The sequence below is a fragment of the Planococcus citri genome, chromosome 3 (genome assembly GCF_950023065.1).
Source record: "Planococcus citri chromosome 3, ihPlaCitr1.1, whole genome shotgun sequence".
Lineage (NCBI taxonomy): Eukaryota > Metazoa > Arthropoda > Insecta > Hemiptera > Pseudococcidae > Planococcus > Planococcus citri.
In genome coordinates this window covers 8,017,513-8,035,724 of record NC_088679.1, presented here as the reverse complement: position 1 = coordinate 8,035,724, position 18,212 = coordinate 8,017,513, and the positions used below count along the sequence as shown (strand labels likewise).

General features: G+C 32.1%; 1 protein-coding gene and 1 long non-coding RNA gene across 4 annotated transcripts; both read right to left on the bottom strand.

The window, feature by feature from the left end:
- LOC135839969 (uncharacterized) lies at positions 1-787 on the bottom strand. Its single transcript, XR_010557676.1, has 3 exons — positions 630-787; positions 359-493; positions 1-114 (listed from the first exon to the last, which is right to left on the bottom strand). It is a non-coding gene; the product is annotated as an uncharacterized LOC135839969 (long non-coding RNA).
- Positions 788-3,088: 2,301 nt separating this feature from the next.
- On the bottom strand, positions 3,089-17,826 carry LOC135841945 (uncharacterized). Of its 3 annotated transcripts, XM_065359177.1 has the most exons (10): positions 15,709-15,947; positions 13,928-14,068; positions 9,981-13,675; positions 9,708-9,842; positions 8,205-8,354; positions 6,532-7,551; positions 4,954-5,094; positions 4,519-4,695; positions 3,729-3,878; positions 3,089-3,507 (listed from the first exon to the last, which is right to left on the bottom strand). In XM_065359177.1, exons 6-10 carry the CDS (start codon positions 6,596-6,598, stop codon positions 3,227-3,229), a joined length of 816 nt encoding a protein of 271 aa, XP_065215249.1. In that variant the 5' UTR covers positions 6,599-7,551; positions 8,205-8,354; positions 9,708-9,842; positions 9,981-13,675; positions 13,928-14,068; positions 15,709-15,947; the 3' UTR covers positions 3,089-3,226. The 3 variants fall into 3 exon arrangements, 2 of the variants coding, with proteins under 2 accessions (XP_065215249.1, XP_065215250.1); XM_065359178.1 differs by lacking the exons at positions 9,708-9,842; positions 9,981-13,675; positions 13,928-14,068; positions 15,709-15,947 and adding an exon at positions 8,496-9,104; XR_010558030.1 differs by lacking the exons at positions 3,089-3,507; positions 3,729-3,878; positions 4,519-4,695; positions 4,954-5,094; positions 6,532-7,551 and adding exons at positions 17,285-17,434; positions 17,591-17,826 and having other exon boundaries at positions 8,200-8,354; positions 15,709-16,579.
- Between the last annotated feature and the right edge of the window lie 386 nt (positions 17,827-18,212).

Below are 18,212 nucleotides of genomic sequence, written 5' to 3'. Positions count from 1 at the left end.
GCACCTTGACATTTTCAGCGATATTTAAAATACTCTTGAATAATTCGCAAGCCTCGATAGTATTCTTTTCTGGAGATAGACCGAATATCTTCCTCATGGCGAATGATTTAGAATCTAAAATTGCAAAAACAATAAAACCTCTTCGTTATTTTTTTTTTAATTTTGTAATTTATTTCTTCGTCGTTTAGGTGAATTATTAAATCGCTCAAAGAATAGCTTATTTAGGTACTAGGTACCTACTTACGAGTATATGAGAAACAAACAAAAGTTTTTAAAATTTTCGCATCATAAGACATGCCAGTTGCAGTTTGGTTTCAACTTCTGTGTCTATTATGTTGAATATTATGTACCTACTTACCATTTGATCTGGTGTACTCAATTGTAAGGCACACTTGTTTTTCAGATTCCGTATCACCTTTTTCAACAACATTTGGATGATCACAAGCATTTTTATCATCGGATGTCGTGCAATCATAACACTTCAAGCAGTTTCCTGCAATTAATTTTCGAAAATTCAGTCAACATCGAATGGAGATTTTCGTTATGAAGTGATCCTTCACCTTCACACAATTTTTCTATCGATTTTCTTTAAAAACGTCAAAATTGAATAATGAAATCCAAATTCTTACCTGTCGATGCCCAAATCAACAAAATCACCACAAAAAATATCAAATTATTGAAATTACACATTATCTTGGTTGAAATAACCATGAAATATAAGACGTATAAAGACACAAAGAAATGCAAATTACGACTGTCAAACGAATTTTTACGACTGGGAATAAATTTATTATCGATGCGGATGTGGGGATGATAAAAATGTACTATCAATGATTATAATTTCAATTTTTTTAAAAAAATGATAAAACACCAAACAGCGACGTTGTTGAACCAAAAATGATTCATTGTAATAAAAACGAAATTAGTGCATATTATTACGATTGCATATTGAATTTCGTCTTGAAACAGTGTTCATCATCTGAGTTATGCTTTTTGGGCACAACGCATGCGAAGTGTCTGATCCTATATATCGTTCTAATTTTTGAGAAATTTACATCCATGTCTTTTTTTTAAAACCACTGTGTTGATTGATCTACTTACTTGAAATCATTTTTTGATTTTCAAAAAATTCTTTGGAAAGACAAAAAAATCAACAGTTGAGTATTTTTATCACAGGTAAATATTTATTCATTGGAATCTCATTTTTCCAACTTTCTATTTCTGCCACGGAATTCTTTTGAATCACTCCCTCTTTCCAAGAAAAAACTTTTCTCGGTCTTCCCAAACATCAAGGTATTAGGCTATGGTGCCTTTATAGAGCATGAAATTGAAAAAAAATCAAATAAAAAATGGAAGTCTGTGAAATTTTTGGTTCCCAACAATATTGGTCTCTCAATATGAGACCTTCTTAATTTATTTATTTTATTCGATTCGAGGACTCCATAAAAGAGAGCCAAAATGAATGGTAGACCACAGGAGTTTTTTTTTTTTGAAAACTGACGCAGAAATGGAAATTTTTTGGTTATTAAATTGGATTCTTCTATTTTTATTTTTATTTTCAACTTATAAGTTAGGACTCCTTATTTTTGTAAATAGCTGAAATAGCCTGTTGACTCACAAAATTTTTATAAAAATGGTAAACTACGAGATGAAAATCTAAAATTTAGTTTGAATTAAGGTAGGTACCTACTAAAAAAAAAGCTCCAATCACTCATGTAACGCGAGCTAACTCGGTACCTCATGGAAATGATACCTAACTATTCAACTGCGGATGAGTGATTCATGAGTTCCCAGGAATAAAAATATGTGTTTTTTTTGTTATTTTTGAAAATACCAGTGAATCAGAAAAGAGACATTTCCGATTAATACTTAAACAAGTGAGTAGGTACGTAAGTTTAAAAAAAAATGAAATGAAATGGGCGATCATTAAAATTATTTTCAACTTATTCCTGTTACCTATTTTGCTTTCAGAAGTTGAATTATGTAAATTACAAATCTGCTCATTGCAAGAAAAATAAAATACTTAAGTCAAAATTGCCAAGTTCTTACAAATCTAATCCTAGCATTTGATGTATTTTCATTAGAAAATCATTATTTTATAGCCCACCTAAATGACAAAAAAGTGAAAATTTGGCCCCTAAATTTCTAAAAAAAATGAAATAACTGCAAGGTTATGTAGGTACTTATTATGTAGAGGAATTCTGATACACAAATTGAAAATTTAAAAAAAAAACGACTCCCAATCTATTTCCTGTTATAACATTTTCCAATTTTTAGGACCTAAACTTCTACAAGTGGGCCATAATTATTGTTAGGAGGACAAGAGAGGGTCTAGAAAATACATAGGTAGATAAAAGAATACCATGAATTTTTTTTACAAGTTGAATGTTTCATATTTAAAGAAAATTCCAGTGGGTACCACGCGTTTCTGGAGAAAACTGCCCGAAACTTCATCTACCTATACCTTAAAATTGACCCCCCCCCCCATCAATTGCTACCATTTTCGAATGGATCTGAAGCATCCAGCAGAAGTTATAGTTTTTCTCCATGCATATTATTGGGAATCATTTTAGAAAGCGCTGTAATCAACTTCAAAAGTTGAAAGTTTGGTTTTGAAGTGTAAGTAAGTGACATGAACTTTCAGTGAACCAAATTTCAGCCAAATCGAAGACGACGAGTTGTCAAGGTTCTCTTGTACCTAAGAAAAGTTTTATACAAGCTGAAATTTTGATGTTCTTCTATTTTAATAATCTCGAGATTTGGTTTAGGTACTTTACTTTCATCAGGAACGCATTGTTCAATAGTTTTCGACTCCTCTCTCTCTTGAATAATTAAAAATTGAAACTGACGAACTCTGTAATGTAGAAGAATTCTGACATATGAATGGAATTTTAAAAAAATACCGACCTCAATTTATGTATTTCTTTTTATGACCTTTTCTCTCAAAAAAATGTAAATTGAAAGTTTTCCATTTTCCTACCACGATATTTTGGATTTTTTTTGAGCAGACATAGTGCCGTGTAAGTATTATGTACATAGTACATATAACACCTATTTTTGTGAATAATTTGTCTAATAAGTAAACAGATACCGGTATACATGCCTTATATTTTGACACAAGAATCAGCAAAAGAAAAGCACAAAATACGCCAGTCTTTAAAAAAAAAAAGACTTAACATGGTACAAACACACTGTCAGTAGGTATGTATTAATTACCAATTATCTTTCACAAATGTCGAATCTTATGAAAACTCCAACTTATAAACATTCCTGCAATGATTACGAGAATACCTGATTGTCCTCTTACTGCCAGATTGTATAAATCTTTGTAACGGACTTGATTGCATAAATCTTTGTAACAGACTTGACATGTGTCTATTCGTACGCCAACATTTGGATTCATTTCAAACTTGGAAAATACATGATTTGCACAGTCGTCGGCTGGGAACTCCATTTCACGGGGGGCCCTGAAGATAGTTCGGTAATAATACTGTTTTCTTGAAGAATCTGAAATTATGTTCAAATACTTACTCAATACAGCGTTCTTTATTGCGTGATTTATACATTACATATTCCTATTGCATATTTTTAGTAACATAGGTGGGTCTCTAGGTAACCCCTAAAATCAAGATATTATATTTTGGATATAAACAGTATATTCCAGATATGTCAATTTTAATCCCTAACAAGAAAATACTTAGGAAGTAGAATTGTAGTTATTCACTCACCTGACTCGTCATTCTTTAACGAGTAATTCGCTGATAAACACACTGGCCTATTATTCCAATCAGCAGCCATAATTTTCGATTTTGTGGGATGGTCGCAATCCTCATCTCCATGTGCTCCCGAGTCACAGTCCCAACATTGTAATTCCGTTCCTGCAATTTTAACAAAAATTTCATTAATGTTACATCATCTACAGAACAGTAAGCAAACTCACAATTTTACTAAAATACGGTTGTGTAGGTAATATCGTACTACAAGAATTCGAAATTAAAAAAGAAATTAACAAGAAATGCAAACTTCTTTGTTTTTGGAAATTTTAGGAATGCTTTGATGAAAACAATAAAAACTGAGAATGTGATTGTCGCATATTAACTATGAAGCGAAAAAAAGGTGCCAGTTCTACATATTTTGCAAAAAAAAAAAAGCAAAATAAAACACAAAAATTTGAGATTGAGAAAAATATTCCCTAAAAACGTAAAATCAGTTGATTCTTTAAAAATGCGAAAAATTCCCTTAAAAATTCCTATATACATGTTTTTTATGTTCTTAATATAGGTGAAATATGCAAAACTAAGGTGCTCTAACAAATTAGGCTCATTTTACTGGAAATTCTACGAATCGTATAGAATAGATACCTAATTGAAAAATTCCCTATCTCCTGCATACAAAAAATATTCTTGAGCATAAAAATCTGAGCCCTATTAATTCAGCAATTATCTTTTACAGAGATTCAATTGCCTATATAAAAACTCAAACTTATAAACATCTCTCATGCAATCATTACGAGAATACCTGATAGTCCTCTTATTCGCAGGTTGCATAAATCTTGGTAACAGACTTGACAATGGTCCACGATAATATCTTTACTTGGTAAATAAGCGGGATGCGTAGCACAGGTGTCGTTGGAAGGATGCAAATAGCTGGGAGCATGGTAGACATTTTGGTAAAAGTACTCTTTTCTTGAAGGATCTGAAATTATGTACAAATAATAACCTACTTATAGTGTTCTTTATTGTACCTACTACTTACCTAGACACTTGTTTTTAGCAACATAGGTCTCTACCTCTCTTACACATACTTAACCCCTAAAATTTAACATTTCATATTTTGGCTATAAACGATTTTCCAGATACAGTAAGTAGGTATGACAATTACAAGATGTAACTAGAAAATACCTACGAACATACTTATTTCATATCATAGCTGATAGAATTCATGTTCACTCACCATCCTTTAACGAGTATTTCAATGATACACATACTGTACTATGATACCAAGCATCAGGAGTACCTTCCGTTTTTTGGGGATCATCGCAAGCCCCATCTCCTTCGGTTCTCGTGTGACATTTCCAACATTGTATACCACTTCCTGCAATTTATACAAAAATTCAATAAAATGTTACCTATAAATTAAACAGAAAGCAACCTTGCTGCGAGGCGCCCTCAGAATGAAAAATATATTATGACGTTTACATAGAACCAAACAAATAATAGGTAGGTAAGTAATTATTGTATTTATAACTCGTGCATTTGCTAATTTGCTTCACTTGCCTTCAACTCGTGTGCATTGTAAAATTTACTCTCGTTACATGTTTTTCCTTTTCTCTCTTGGTAAAGCAATACTTTACGTACCAAACATACTTGTATCTCAATTTTCTGTAGGATATAGCAGACGAGATTAACAAAGGTTCCTAGATTTCAATCATAAGAAAAAATGTTACACCATACAAAGCTGCGTAGATCTAAACACCACGCGCAAAAATGCTCGCGCTAAAGCTAAATTCATTTTTACAACTTTGAAAAGTTTTTCAAGAAATGAATTCGTTCTGAAAAAAATCAAAATTTCACTCGAATGAGCAAGAAAAACGCTCAAATTTGATACAAGTCCTATTTTTACTGACCATATTTGAATCAAATATGGAAATTGTTTTGAGCATGTTCTGGATTATATCTAAGTATGTCTTATGGTCTCCAGCAGATTTATGGGAATTGATATTTCCACAAAATGGAATCAAATTAAGTTAGAAAGCTAACATTCAGTTATGTTTCTAGGTGCTGAAGTTCATTTTACCCACTAGAGTACTTTTCTGAAGAACTGGAATTTCCAAAATGTTCCCAATTACGAACTGAATGTTACTTTTCCAACTAGATTTGGTAACATTTTGCACAAATAAGTATTATTTTCATTTTTCAGAGATCTGCTAGGAACTATACTTCCTCAAAACGACTCGAAACTGTTTCCAATCAGTTTTATTAATTTTCTAATTTGATTGTGATTAGATAAAATTTTGATTTGTTTTTCCTTTTTTGGTCCGAAGATTTTTAAAATTCCCCAAAAATCCAAAAATGAACTTCAACATTTCAGCAGTCGACACCTAAAATATTGGCTGGTGAGTTATTTTTGTTTCCCTACTCGCTTGATCTAGCGTTATTAGGTCCAAAAACTTGGGTGACAATCAGGATACTTACCTCGCTTCTAAAGAATGTGGACTTTGGTGAGGTCACGTAGAATATACACACGTAGGGTAAAACTTAATGCTTAGGCGTATATACCTATGTACCTATGCAGGATGCACATCTGAGTTGAGAGTATATGTATGTACCTATGGCTATAGGTAATAATTTCGTCCACAATAGAATAGTAAGACGTTACGTGTGTTCTTTATAAAAATGAATTGATGCTTACTTATACCTGAAATGTACATACTTTGATTCAAATGTGCACCAGTAGGTACGTTTTCGAATAGGTGATAAGAATTGAGATCAAAATATGCACTGGTAGTATATGTAGATATAGTTTGCTTACCTTTTGATAAATAAATCAACAGAATAAAAGCACAAAATATTAAAGTTTTGAAACTAGTCATTTTCATACTTCAAGAAACATCAACGATAAATCAAAGAACTGATTTCAGCATCGAAAATAAATAGAGCAGCGTAAGGATATAAGACTATACAAGTCTACTGGCTTACAAATAAAAAATAGCTCTGCTTTTTTGGACATTTTATACGATATTTTATCTATTTTTTTTTTGCAATCGCTTGTTACCTCTTTTTCAGAAAAAAATATGATTATCAGAAATTAGTAATGATTCAATTACGACGCGAAGCCTCGGAATATTGAATTTGGTTCCCCTAAAAGCATTGAATCACTCATTTTAATGAGGTAAGGTCAGTGAGTGAGTGATTCGAGCTTTTTCGATAATTGTAATGACAGGTAGGTAGATTTATCATTCTATTGTACAGCATAACTGACTATAAGTACGAGTAGATAAAAGATTCAGACGTTTCCGGTGATAAGAAATATAATTTTATGAATTTTTTTTCGGATGAAAATACCATGTAAGTTGGGAAAGTTGTGTTTCCAATTAAAATTATCAAATTTCAAAAAAATAAAATCAGACAGATGGTTATAAAAATTATTTTTAACTAATTCTTTGAATTTAGCTGTTTACAGGAATTAAATCTCATACAACTATTGTATACTTAGGTACTCATTTACGAATTTTACAAAATACACTAATATTACTAGAATTGATAGATGATGAAAAAATGAACACCTTATGCTTCGTTTTTTAGTTATCAATATAAATTAAAAAGCATAAAATGTAAGCGGCCTAAAATTACTTTGAAGGTTGAAACAATAAAGTGCGCAAGAAATCCAGTTCGAGTACAAAAATTATTCGAAATTAGGTGCATAAATCTTCAGTGCAGGTCCGGCATTTATCAACTTGAGCATAAAATGCTAGACGAGTTTTAGAACATGCGTCATTGTTACTTCTGTCTTTTTCTTCAACAGACGACCGTGAAATGTGTGTTTTCTTCTCTGAAATCATTAATTGGTAGATTAGATATACATATTTCTTAGAATAATAATTAGAAGTGTTTTAAGAATGATTTTTGTCGAAAATCATTCAACTAGGTAAGTACTTGTAAGTATCTAGGTGCCTATCTATTTTAAAGAAAATGATGATAAGTCTCAGAAAAAATGTTGGTTTATTCTATAGACTATTTTTTTTCTTTTTTCTTTTTTTGAATACATAGTTACTCACCAGTTGAATTCGAAAAAATAAATAAGTTTTAAACTTTAAGCAGACTCATGATAAAATTTAAGTAAACAACCTACCTATACTTTCAACCACAAAAAAAAGGTGAAAATAATTTACATTTTTGTAATAGTGTTGGATTCTGAAGTAGCCAATTTGTCTAAATAAAAATGAACGCAGGTCTAGATATCTATACTACTGCCAGCGAATTTTTTCCTAAAAACAATTTCTAGCAAATTTCAGTTATCTTGCAATGGGTAGATAGATAATAATTGAATCAAGATGAAGTTCACATCAGGAATATGAAACATTGTAAATATTGAAATTTCATCAATCACAGGAAAAAATAATTGTTTTCAATATTTTGAGCGCTCTTGAAAATGAAATACTTGGCCTTAATTTTTTATATCTAATGCAGTAGTGCCACACTTACGTCTTTTGTTGTAATATTCAACTACTCGACACACGTATTTGTTGTTTTCCGAATTTTTACGTTCCTTTATGTTGACTTGGGCGATTGGTGAAGGATTCAAACAATTAGCAGTTAGCTCTGATGTGCATTCCCAGCATCTCAAACCGTATCCTGAAATGCAGTCATTTATTTTGAAAAATTATTTTTGTTCTTGTTGATGAACCTACTAGCATACTTATTTAAATGAAACGTAGCTCCATTCACTTGGATATTTTTAAAAACACTCCAATTACATATAATGAAAACTCTTACCTGCAGGCACATAGATTAAGAAAATACACGCACAAATTAGGAAAATTGTAAGCCCATTCATATTTGGTTTCAATTTTAGCAAAAAATACGCGCAGATGAGACGAATACTTGTGAAGAAAGTGAAATGAGAAGTACCAGTGATGGGTAATCAGCAGAGTGAAAAATAATATAATTAGGTAACCTTATTTATAGCGTATAGCCTGATACCGAAGCAATTCGTCGCGTAATACCTAGACCTACGCTTTATCAAAGATTTGCGATGACGAGTACATTGGCATTGTAGTTTATTTTATTATCAATTGGAAAATTATATGTTATCTTGCTCGAGCAATGTTTTTAATTTTTTTATCGCTTTACTTTATTGTTTCAATGCAAAAATAACGAATAATATAGTCTTGCATAACAGTTTTAAGAGAAAAATTTTATTCATCTCTGATTGTGGAATTTGAATGATGGGTACCTATCTAAAGGCAGAATCTCAAAATACTCTGTGAAGAGTAAAAGAGAACGTTGTCATCTTTCAATTAGATGTATGGTGTTTATTGAGAACTCTCTTATAGTCCGGCATATGACAATAGGATTAATTGCACCCCCCCGTCGATCCTCCGGGACAACGTTTTTCTTAAAGGGGACATCCTATAAGGAACATTTTAAAGCAAACTTGCCAAAAAAAAAGTTGGCCTTACTTACAAAATGGCCGCCATTTTGTAAGTAAGGCCAACTTTTTTTTGGCAAGTTTGCTTTAAAATGTTCCTTAGGATGCCCCCTTTAAGAAAAAAGTTGTCCCGGAGGATCGGCGGGGGGGGGGTGCAATTACTCCTATTGTCATATGCCGGACTAGTACTCCTCTATTTTCAAACTTTTGTTTTATATACAATGTACCTACCTGAATGACGTCAGATTTCGCCGAATTAGATATAATGCATACGAGTAAATATTTACACGCGCAACTAATAGGTACATATTTGTCAGGCTTACCCCGGTCCATTTCGCAAGATGTACCAATAATTAATTATTGAATCCACGAAATTTTGAAAAAAAAAAAAAAAAATGTTTGTGATTTATTTCTTCATCAATTAGGTAGGTAAGTAAATTATCAAATCACTCAAAGACTAGCTTATTCAAGTACATACTAGGTACCTATACTTATATGAGAAACAAATAAAAGATTTGAAAATTTTGCACCATAAGACATCCTAGGTATGTACTTACTATTTGAACTGATGAACTCAATTGTAAGGCACACTTGTTTTTCAGATTCCGTATCATTCCGTTCAACAACCATTGGATGATCACAACCATATTTATCATCCGATGTCGTGCAATTATAACATTTCAAACTATTTCCTGCAATTAATTTTTGAAAATTCAGCCAACATCGAATGTAGATTTTCGTCTTGTGAATTGATCCTTCACCTTCACATAATTTTGCTATCGATTTTTTTTTTAAATGCCAAGATTGAAAAATAAAATCTAAATGCTTACCTGTTGATGCACAAATCAACAAACCCAATACAAAAAATATCAAATTATTGAAATTACACATTGTTTTGGTTGAAATAACCATGAATTATAAGTATACATATAAATAAGACACAAAGAAATTCAAATTACGACTGCCAGAAGAATTTTAACGACTGGGAATGAATTTATTATCGATGCGGATGTAGGGATGATATGTACCTACTATCAATAATCGTAATTTCAATTTGAAAAACAAAATGATAAAACACTAAACAGCGAAGTTGGCGAACCAAAAATGGTTGTAATAAAAACAAAATAAGTGCATATTAAGATTGCATAATTGAATTCCGCCTTGAAACATGTTCACTGCCTGAGTTATAGGCATGCTTTTTGGGCACAAAACGAGTAACTTACATCCATTAGCCACATGCCAAGTGTCTGATCTTATTTAATATCGTTTTAATTTTTGAGAAATTTACATCCATGTTTTTTTGATTTTCGAAGAATAGAGAAATATTCTTCGGAAGAACTGAAAAAACAACATTCAAGTACCTATTTTTATCACGGGTAGATATTCCTTCGAATTCCATTTTCAAACTTTCTATTCCTGCATTAAAAACTTTCTTTGGTCTTCCCAAGCATTCAGTATTAGGCTAATATATGGTCCTTTTATAGAGCATGAAATTGAAAAAAAAAAATCAAATAAAAAATGGAAGTCTGGGAAAATCTTTTAACAATTTTTTCAAACCTTTCACCTTTGGTTCCCAACAATATTGGTCACTCAGTATGAGGCTCCCTTAATTCATTAAAAAAAAAACATTTCGACTTGAAGACTCTAAAAGAGAGTCAAAATGAATGGTTAACCGAATGAGTTTTTTTTTTTTTTTTTTTTTTTTTTCGAAATTAAAAAGAGTTCTAACGCAGATATGGAAAAATTTTGAATAGATAAATTGGATCCTTCAAATTTTTTCAAATGTTTTTTTTTATACTCATGTTATAGGACCGCTCGGTATAAATTTTGGATTTGGTGAAAGTATAAAAAATAACGAATTATTTTTAACAATTTTTTGTCCTCTCACCAAAATGTAGGTAAATAAATGGTTATGTCTTCGCTTATATTGTAGTACTTCCACCTCACAACTCATTCTAGGGCACTACACAACATGGGTATACTCATCCACCATTTTGTTCCTGGTTTGACGAACCAATGCATTGCAGCATATGGGAATTGAGCAACATTTAACTGCGTTTATCTTCAAAACCGTGAACTTTTACAACTTTTTTGTAAGAACGTCTTTGGAAGAAAATTGAAAGAGCTTTCCAACGATATGCAACATATGCCAATAGAAGACCATTAATTTTTTTTTAATTTTAGCTTTTTTTTCAACATGTATGTATTTTCGAGTTGAAAATTGTGTGAAATTGGTTTAAATTCAAAGCAAGTGCCGTTATTTAACCATTTCTGTCATTCTATTCCAGAAATTCGATCATAAAAACTATAAATTGGAAAAAAGATAAATTTTTTGACCAGGAACAAAATGGTGGATGAGTATACCCATGTTGTGTAGTGCCCTACTCATTATTGCCTCTTCTCTTGTGGGTTTCAAACACCAAAAGTCTATAAAAAAAAAAATGCATTTATTTATTTCATATTTCATCAATCAATACGTACTTAGGTAGATAAATTTGAAAACGTCTAAGATATAATGGAGATATTTTTTGCATTTTTTTGTACCTTTTTTTTCAATGAGAACAAAAAAAAATGCCTAAAAATTTTAGGTAATCAACTCAAAATCAAGTGATACCGAAAAAAACCCTCCATGCAAGTTCTAAAAAAATTTAAAAAAGCGAAATTTTCCATTCTTTTTCAATCCTGTGATTTGGACTATTTCAATTGGAAAATCTTTAGGTATTGATTTTTTTTTCAACTTTGAGGATTCTACTCACTAAATAAAACATAGTTTTTTTCGAGTATGCAACATTTTGTTGTTTTTATTGCTTTCCCTAACTTTTGGTAGTTTTCATCTTTACGATACCTACTTAAGTAGTACTTATAAGGGGACCAAAATTGTTTTGAAGATGGGAAAGATTTTTTCTAGGAAAAAAGTGTTACCTACTTAGATGAATTCTGACATGGTTTCGATTTATGCATTTCATTTTTTTCGTTAATATCAGTAAGTATCTACTCGTTAAGGGCTCCATACGAAAGGATATTATTCGAAAGAATTCTTAAGTTACGTTAAAATGGAAAATTGTAGAACAAATTGAATTTCATTTCATCATTTTTTTCCATCTGGGAGGAGAGATTTTAGCACTTTTCTTAAATTTTTTTAAACAGAATGTCATGTAAGCACATATAACGCTTATTTTTGTGAATGATGAGTAAGCAGGTGCCTAGGTATAAGGTACATACCTTATTTATTTGTTGACACAAGAATCATCAAAATGAAAACACAAAATACGAAAGTCTTAGAAAAAAAAAAAGATACTGTCGCTATAGGTGGGTAAGGGTAAGGGCACCAATTATGGACCAGTCCGCAATATGGACCAGCGCCCCTTCTCATTGGTAATTAGCGCAATCTGTCAGGAAAAAATGTATTCTGATGTATTTTTCATCAAAAAAACGAATGAGACAAAAATTACAACTGTAAAGTCAAAACTCGCTGAGAAATTTACAAAAAACTGTTTTGAGACACTGAAAAATTTTTTCAGTGTGTTTTTCAACTTTTATTAAAATATATATGTGGTGTAATTTTCTAAATGGCATTGATGTTTATAATATCAAAAAAGGATGTAGTTTCTGCTGGAGTGATCAGTTTTTGCTAAAAATGAGCGTATGTACAGAAATTTTTGGTGCAAAGTTTTTTTTTATGGGGTGCGCTAATATGGACCACCTGTGATATTGAATTTTTTACTCATTTTTTACAGCCGCTGAAAAGGGGAATGCTTGAAATACTTTTTTTTGTTCATTTCTACTAATAAATATGATGTTTTGAAACGTAAAAATATGTTTATTTTGAAATTATTCTTTAGGTGGTCCATATTAGACGTCCAAAATTTTGAACTGTTATTTTGACACTCGTCATTCAACAATTTGAAAAAAATATTCAAAATTATCTGAACTGCTTAGAATAAGTTTTTTTGTTCATTTCTACAAATAAATATGACCTTTTGAAAAATGTGAAAGTATGTTTATTTTGAAATTTTATGGGTGGTCCATATTAGGCGTCCAAAATTTCGAACTGTCATTTTGACACTCATCACTCAACAATAAAAAAAACATACTTAAAGTTGACCTTCACCCCTGAAGTTTTGTACAGTGTTGGTGGAAGGATGGAACTTCATTTTAAGCCTTTGTGGAGGTTTCTACCTCCTATAGTTTTCAAGTGGCAATCCTCCAAAAAAAAGTGGTCCATATTTGGTGCCTTTACCCTTAATATTTAATATCCAATCATCTTTTACAAAGATTGAATTTCACATATAAAAACTCAAACTTATAATTATTCCTGCGATCATTACGAGAATACATGTTTGTCCTCTTACTGCCACGTTGCAAAAATCTTCGTAACAGGTTTGACACTGCTGCAAGTTTATGTATTTAGCGCGTTCTCCATAGACTTCGCGCACAAAAGCTTCATTTACACAGTCGTCGGCTGGAAACTGAATTGATTTAGAGGCTTGGAAGATGGATCGGAAAAAGTACGTCTTTGAAGAATCTGAAATTATGTACAAATAAAATAGTGTTCCTTTTTGTTTGATTGATATCTATGTAGGTATAGGTAGAGGTACATACCTAGGTACTTGTTTTTAGCAACATGAAAGATAATAGAGTGCTAATTATTGATACAACTACCTAAGTAAGTACCTATTCTAATAAAAATTACTCTGATTCAATCTTATTTTCTGTACCGGAGAGTGAAGTAGAATTATAGCTGGTAGAATTCTACTTATCTATAGTTTTCACTCACCATTCTTGAACGCGAATTTCGCTGACACACATATTGGCCTATTCAGCATATCAGCAGTAAAAGTTTCCGACTTTCTGGCATGGTCGCAAGCCCCTTCTCCTTCGGCTTGTGAATTACAGCTCCAACATTGTAAACCATTTCCTGCAATTTTTACAAAAATTCAATTAAATGTTACAAGGTCGAGAATAGGGTGTAAACCAAGTTTCAACCTTTGACGTCCATTTCCCGATTGGCAATCCCTATTCAGAATGCACTGTCTAAAAAATGCCGTTTTGCCAACTAGACTATAATCCATAATATACACGAAAAAGTGCTCTAGAAGTTGATTTTGTATTTTTTTTTCGGGGACCAAAAAAATGCGCTGCCAAAATGAAGGTACTACCTGCCCCATTTGGAAAAGTGCAATTTTGAAATTTTTTCCCCGCACAACGAGGGGGTGGACCCTCAAAATGGCGATTTTGGGGACATGGTCGGGACCGAAAAAACTCGACGGGGTTGTGTTGGGGGACTTCTCCCGATACCAAATATGTAATTTTTTTTCGTGAAACCCTGCAAAACTGCATTCTATGGCACTTTGAATGCGATTTTTATGCATTTTTGGCCATTTTTGATGGTAAAATGGCTCTCATGTCTACGATATGGCTGAGGACCAAACAATTTCTTGGACGTTTGTTAGACGGGGCTATTTGAAGCCCAACTGCCCAAAAACGGCGAAAAAATACTTGCACAACGCGATTTTATGAGCACTAATAGGCTTGTTACCACTCCCCCACCCCCCGAATTAAATAATGCATTGTAAATTCGATAATATCGATGCGACCCATCAAAATGGTAAAAAATTTCGCGCCGAACACAAAAATCGCAATCATTTTAAATTCTGACCCCCCCCCCGCGGTGGAGTTTTGCCCCCCCAAACTGATTATAACGATGATATTGAACAAACTTTGCACATTACACGTCGATACTGAGGATTTATGTGTACGCAATCAGAATGAATCTCATATTCGTTGCTTGGGAATATTTTTGCTTCAAAAGTTTTCATTTAATCTCCACCCCCTCCCTTCCCCTTTCAAGACTATGTTTGAACATGGATTTGAAAACTTGAACATGACCTATCCAAGTGGTATACCATTTCGCGCTGAGCTCGAAAATTGCATTCATTTTTCATTTGCACCCCCTCGGTGGAGTTTTGCCCCCCCCCCCTCCGACCATAAATCTAACTACGAAAATGAACACTTTGCACATTGGGTGTCTGTACATGAGGATTTATAAAAAAAATATTGGTGGAAAAAAATACAAAAATGAAAGAAAAAACAGAAAAATGATAAAAACAAGAAAAAAAACAAAAAAAAACGGAAGATACAAAAAAGAAAAAAGAAAAAAAGGGGATGAAATGAAATGAAAAAAAAAACAAATCGCAATCATTTTAAATTCTGACCCCCCCCCCCGCGGTGGAGTTTTGCCCCCCAAACTGATTATAACGATGATATTGAACAAACTTTGCACATTACACGTCAATACTGAGGATTTATGTGTACGCAATCAGAATGAATCTCATATTCGTTGCTTGGGAATATTTTTGCTTCAAAAGTTTTCAAGCTCCGCCAAAAAAAAAAATCGAAAAAATGTCCAATTTGCATCATTCGTCATCGTTTAATGACCTCTACACATGATCTGATTTTGAGAAAAATCGAAGACCTCTCGTGCAAAAATCCGCCGATTTGGCATGGAATGACCCAATGGTAGGCCTAATAATACAAAGGTATACGTAGTTTGCTTACCTTTCGATACATAAACGAGCAGAATAAAAGCACAAAATATTAAAGTTTTGAAACTAGTCATTTTCATTTTTCAAAAAATATCAACGATAGGTAACTAAATCGCGGAATTGGTTTAGGCACTCAAAATAAATAGAGCAGCGTTCAACACTACAAATACATCTACTGACTTAATACAAGTACCAATAAAAATAGCTCGTCCTATTTGGGTATTTTATACGATTTGTTATCATGCTTGTTTGCATTTTGCAATCACTTGTTACCATTTATGGAAGAAAAAAAAATGCATGGTAAAAAATGCAATTAGTAATGATACGATAAGCTTGAATCACTGGTTTTTTTTTTAGTTAAAAATACCACGTAGCACGTTAATTGGGAAAATTATGTTTCCAATTAAAATTACATCAAATTCCAAAAAAATAACATGAGATAATTTTTCAACTCATTTTTTGACTTCCGCTTACAGGAATTAAAATCATATAGGGTACATCTGGCGTACCTATACTTATCTACATTAGTCAACGCATCGTTTTATAAGCTTGAAATTTACAAAATGCACCAATACGAGAATTGATATAGGTAGGTGACGAAAGAATAAAATATGTATATTTTATTTTTCAGGTATCTGCATAGATTCAAAAGCATAAAAATGTAAGCGTCTTAAAATTACTCTGATAAGGTTGAAAAAATAAAGTGTGCAAGAAATCCAGTTCGAGTACAAAAATTACAAATCGAGATTAGGCGCATAAATCTTCAGTGCAGGTCCGGCATTTATCAACTTGAGCATAAAATGCTAGACGAGTTTTAGAACATGCGTCATTGTTGCTCCTATCTTTTTCTTCCACAGAAGACCGTGAAATGTGTGTTTTCTTCTCTGAAATCATTAATGGGTAGATTAGATATACATAGGTACTTACTTCTTAGAATAATTAGAAAATGTTTTGAAAATGATTTTTGCCGAAAATCTCTCAATTACTTAGGTAGCAGGTACCTTTACTCTATTCTCAAGAAAATAGCCATAACTTTCAGAAGGAATATTGATTGTTTTTTTTTGAATAGGTACTTGGGTGAGAAATTTAAATTTTATCTGAGAAAAAAAATATAAAATCTGTACAGGCAGGCACTTGATAAAATTTTAATTTTTACCATGTCACGAATTTCCGGAGATGATCAACCTACCTAGACCTACTTTCAACCACAAAAAATTCTACATTTTTGTAATAATTTGAATAGTTTGAACATGACCTTGAAAGTTGGACTATGAAGTAATATCTGTCTAAATAAAAATGATTGCAGGTCTAGATATCTGCATACTAATGCAGAGTACTTTTATCGAAAAACAATTTCCAGCAAATTTCAATTTTCTTACAATGAGTACAGGTAGAGATAGTTATACTTAATGAATCGAGATAAAGTTCACATCGCAGGAGTATGAAAAATATTGTAAGTTGTAAGTAAGTATTAAAATTGCATCTATCACACAAAAAAAGCATTGGGTGCTTACAATATTTTGAGCGTTTATCTCGAAAATTAGGTACTTAGTCTTAGTTTTTTACACCTACAGTAGTGCCACACTTACGTTTTTTGTCGTAAAATTCAACTACACGACACACATATTTGTTGGTTTCCGAATTTTTACGTTCCTTTATTTTGACTTGGGCGATTGGTGAAGGATTTAAACAATTAGCAATTAGCTCTGATGTGCATTCCCAACATCTTAAACCGTACCCTGAAATTCAGAAATTTATTTTTAAAAATTGTTTTGATGAACCTGCAGGTGAACTTACCAGATATTTATTTAAATGAAACGTATAGGTATGTGGGTACATTCATTTGAATATTTTACAAAAAAAACCAGCACTCCAATTAGAATGAAAATTCTTACCTGCAGGTACATAGATTAAGAAAATACACGCACAAATTAAGAAAATTGTAACTCCATTCATATTGGGTTTTGATTTGAGCAAAGAAACACTCGGAGATGAGACGAACACTGTACCAGTGATGGGTAATCTGTATAGAGTGAAAAAATAATTAACCTTACTCTTATAGCCTAATACCGAAGCAATTCATCAAAGATTTGCGATGACGAGTACATTGGCATTGTACTTAGTTTATTTTATTATCAATTGGAAAATTATATGTTATCTTACTCGAGCAATGTTTTTAATTTTTTATCGCTTTACTTCATCGTTTCAATGCAAAAATAACGAATACCTAATATAATCTTGAATAACAGTTTTAAGAGTAAAATTTTATTCATCTCTCATTGTGGAATTTGAATGATCCGGATATCTACGTAAAAGCAGAATCTCAAAATACTCTGTGAAGAGTAAAAGAGAACTTTAGTCATGTTTCAATTAGATGTCGGTGTTTATTGAGAACTCTCTGGACAAATTGTAGCATTGTCTATGTACCTACTACAAAATTCAACGAGTGTTAATTCAAAAGAGATCTTTCGAAAGCATGAAAGAAAATCCAGCTTTTCGACGAATTCCATCCCTACC

Coding starts and splice junctions, on each gene's coding strand:
- LOC135841945 (XM_065359177.1), bottom strand. CDS start 6,598: ATGAAAATGACTAGTTTCAAAACTTTAATATTTTGTGCTTTTATTCTG. Junction 3,879..4,518: donor GCGAATAAGAGGACTATCAG/GTATTCTCGTAA, acceptor TTAAAATTGCAG/GAACGGAATTACAATGTTGG. Junction 3,508..3,728: donor GTTAAAGAATGACGAGTCAG/GTGAGTGAATAA, acceptor ACATAATTTCAG/ATTCTTCAAGAAAACAGTAT.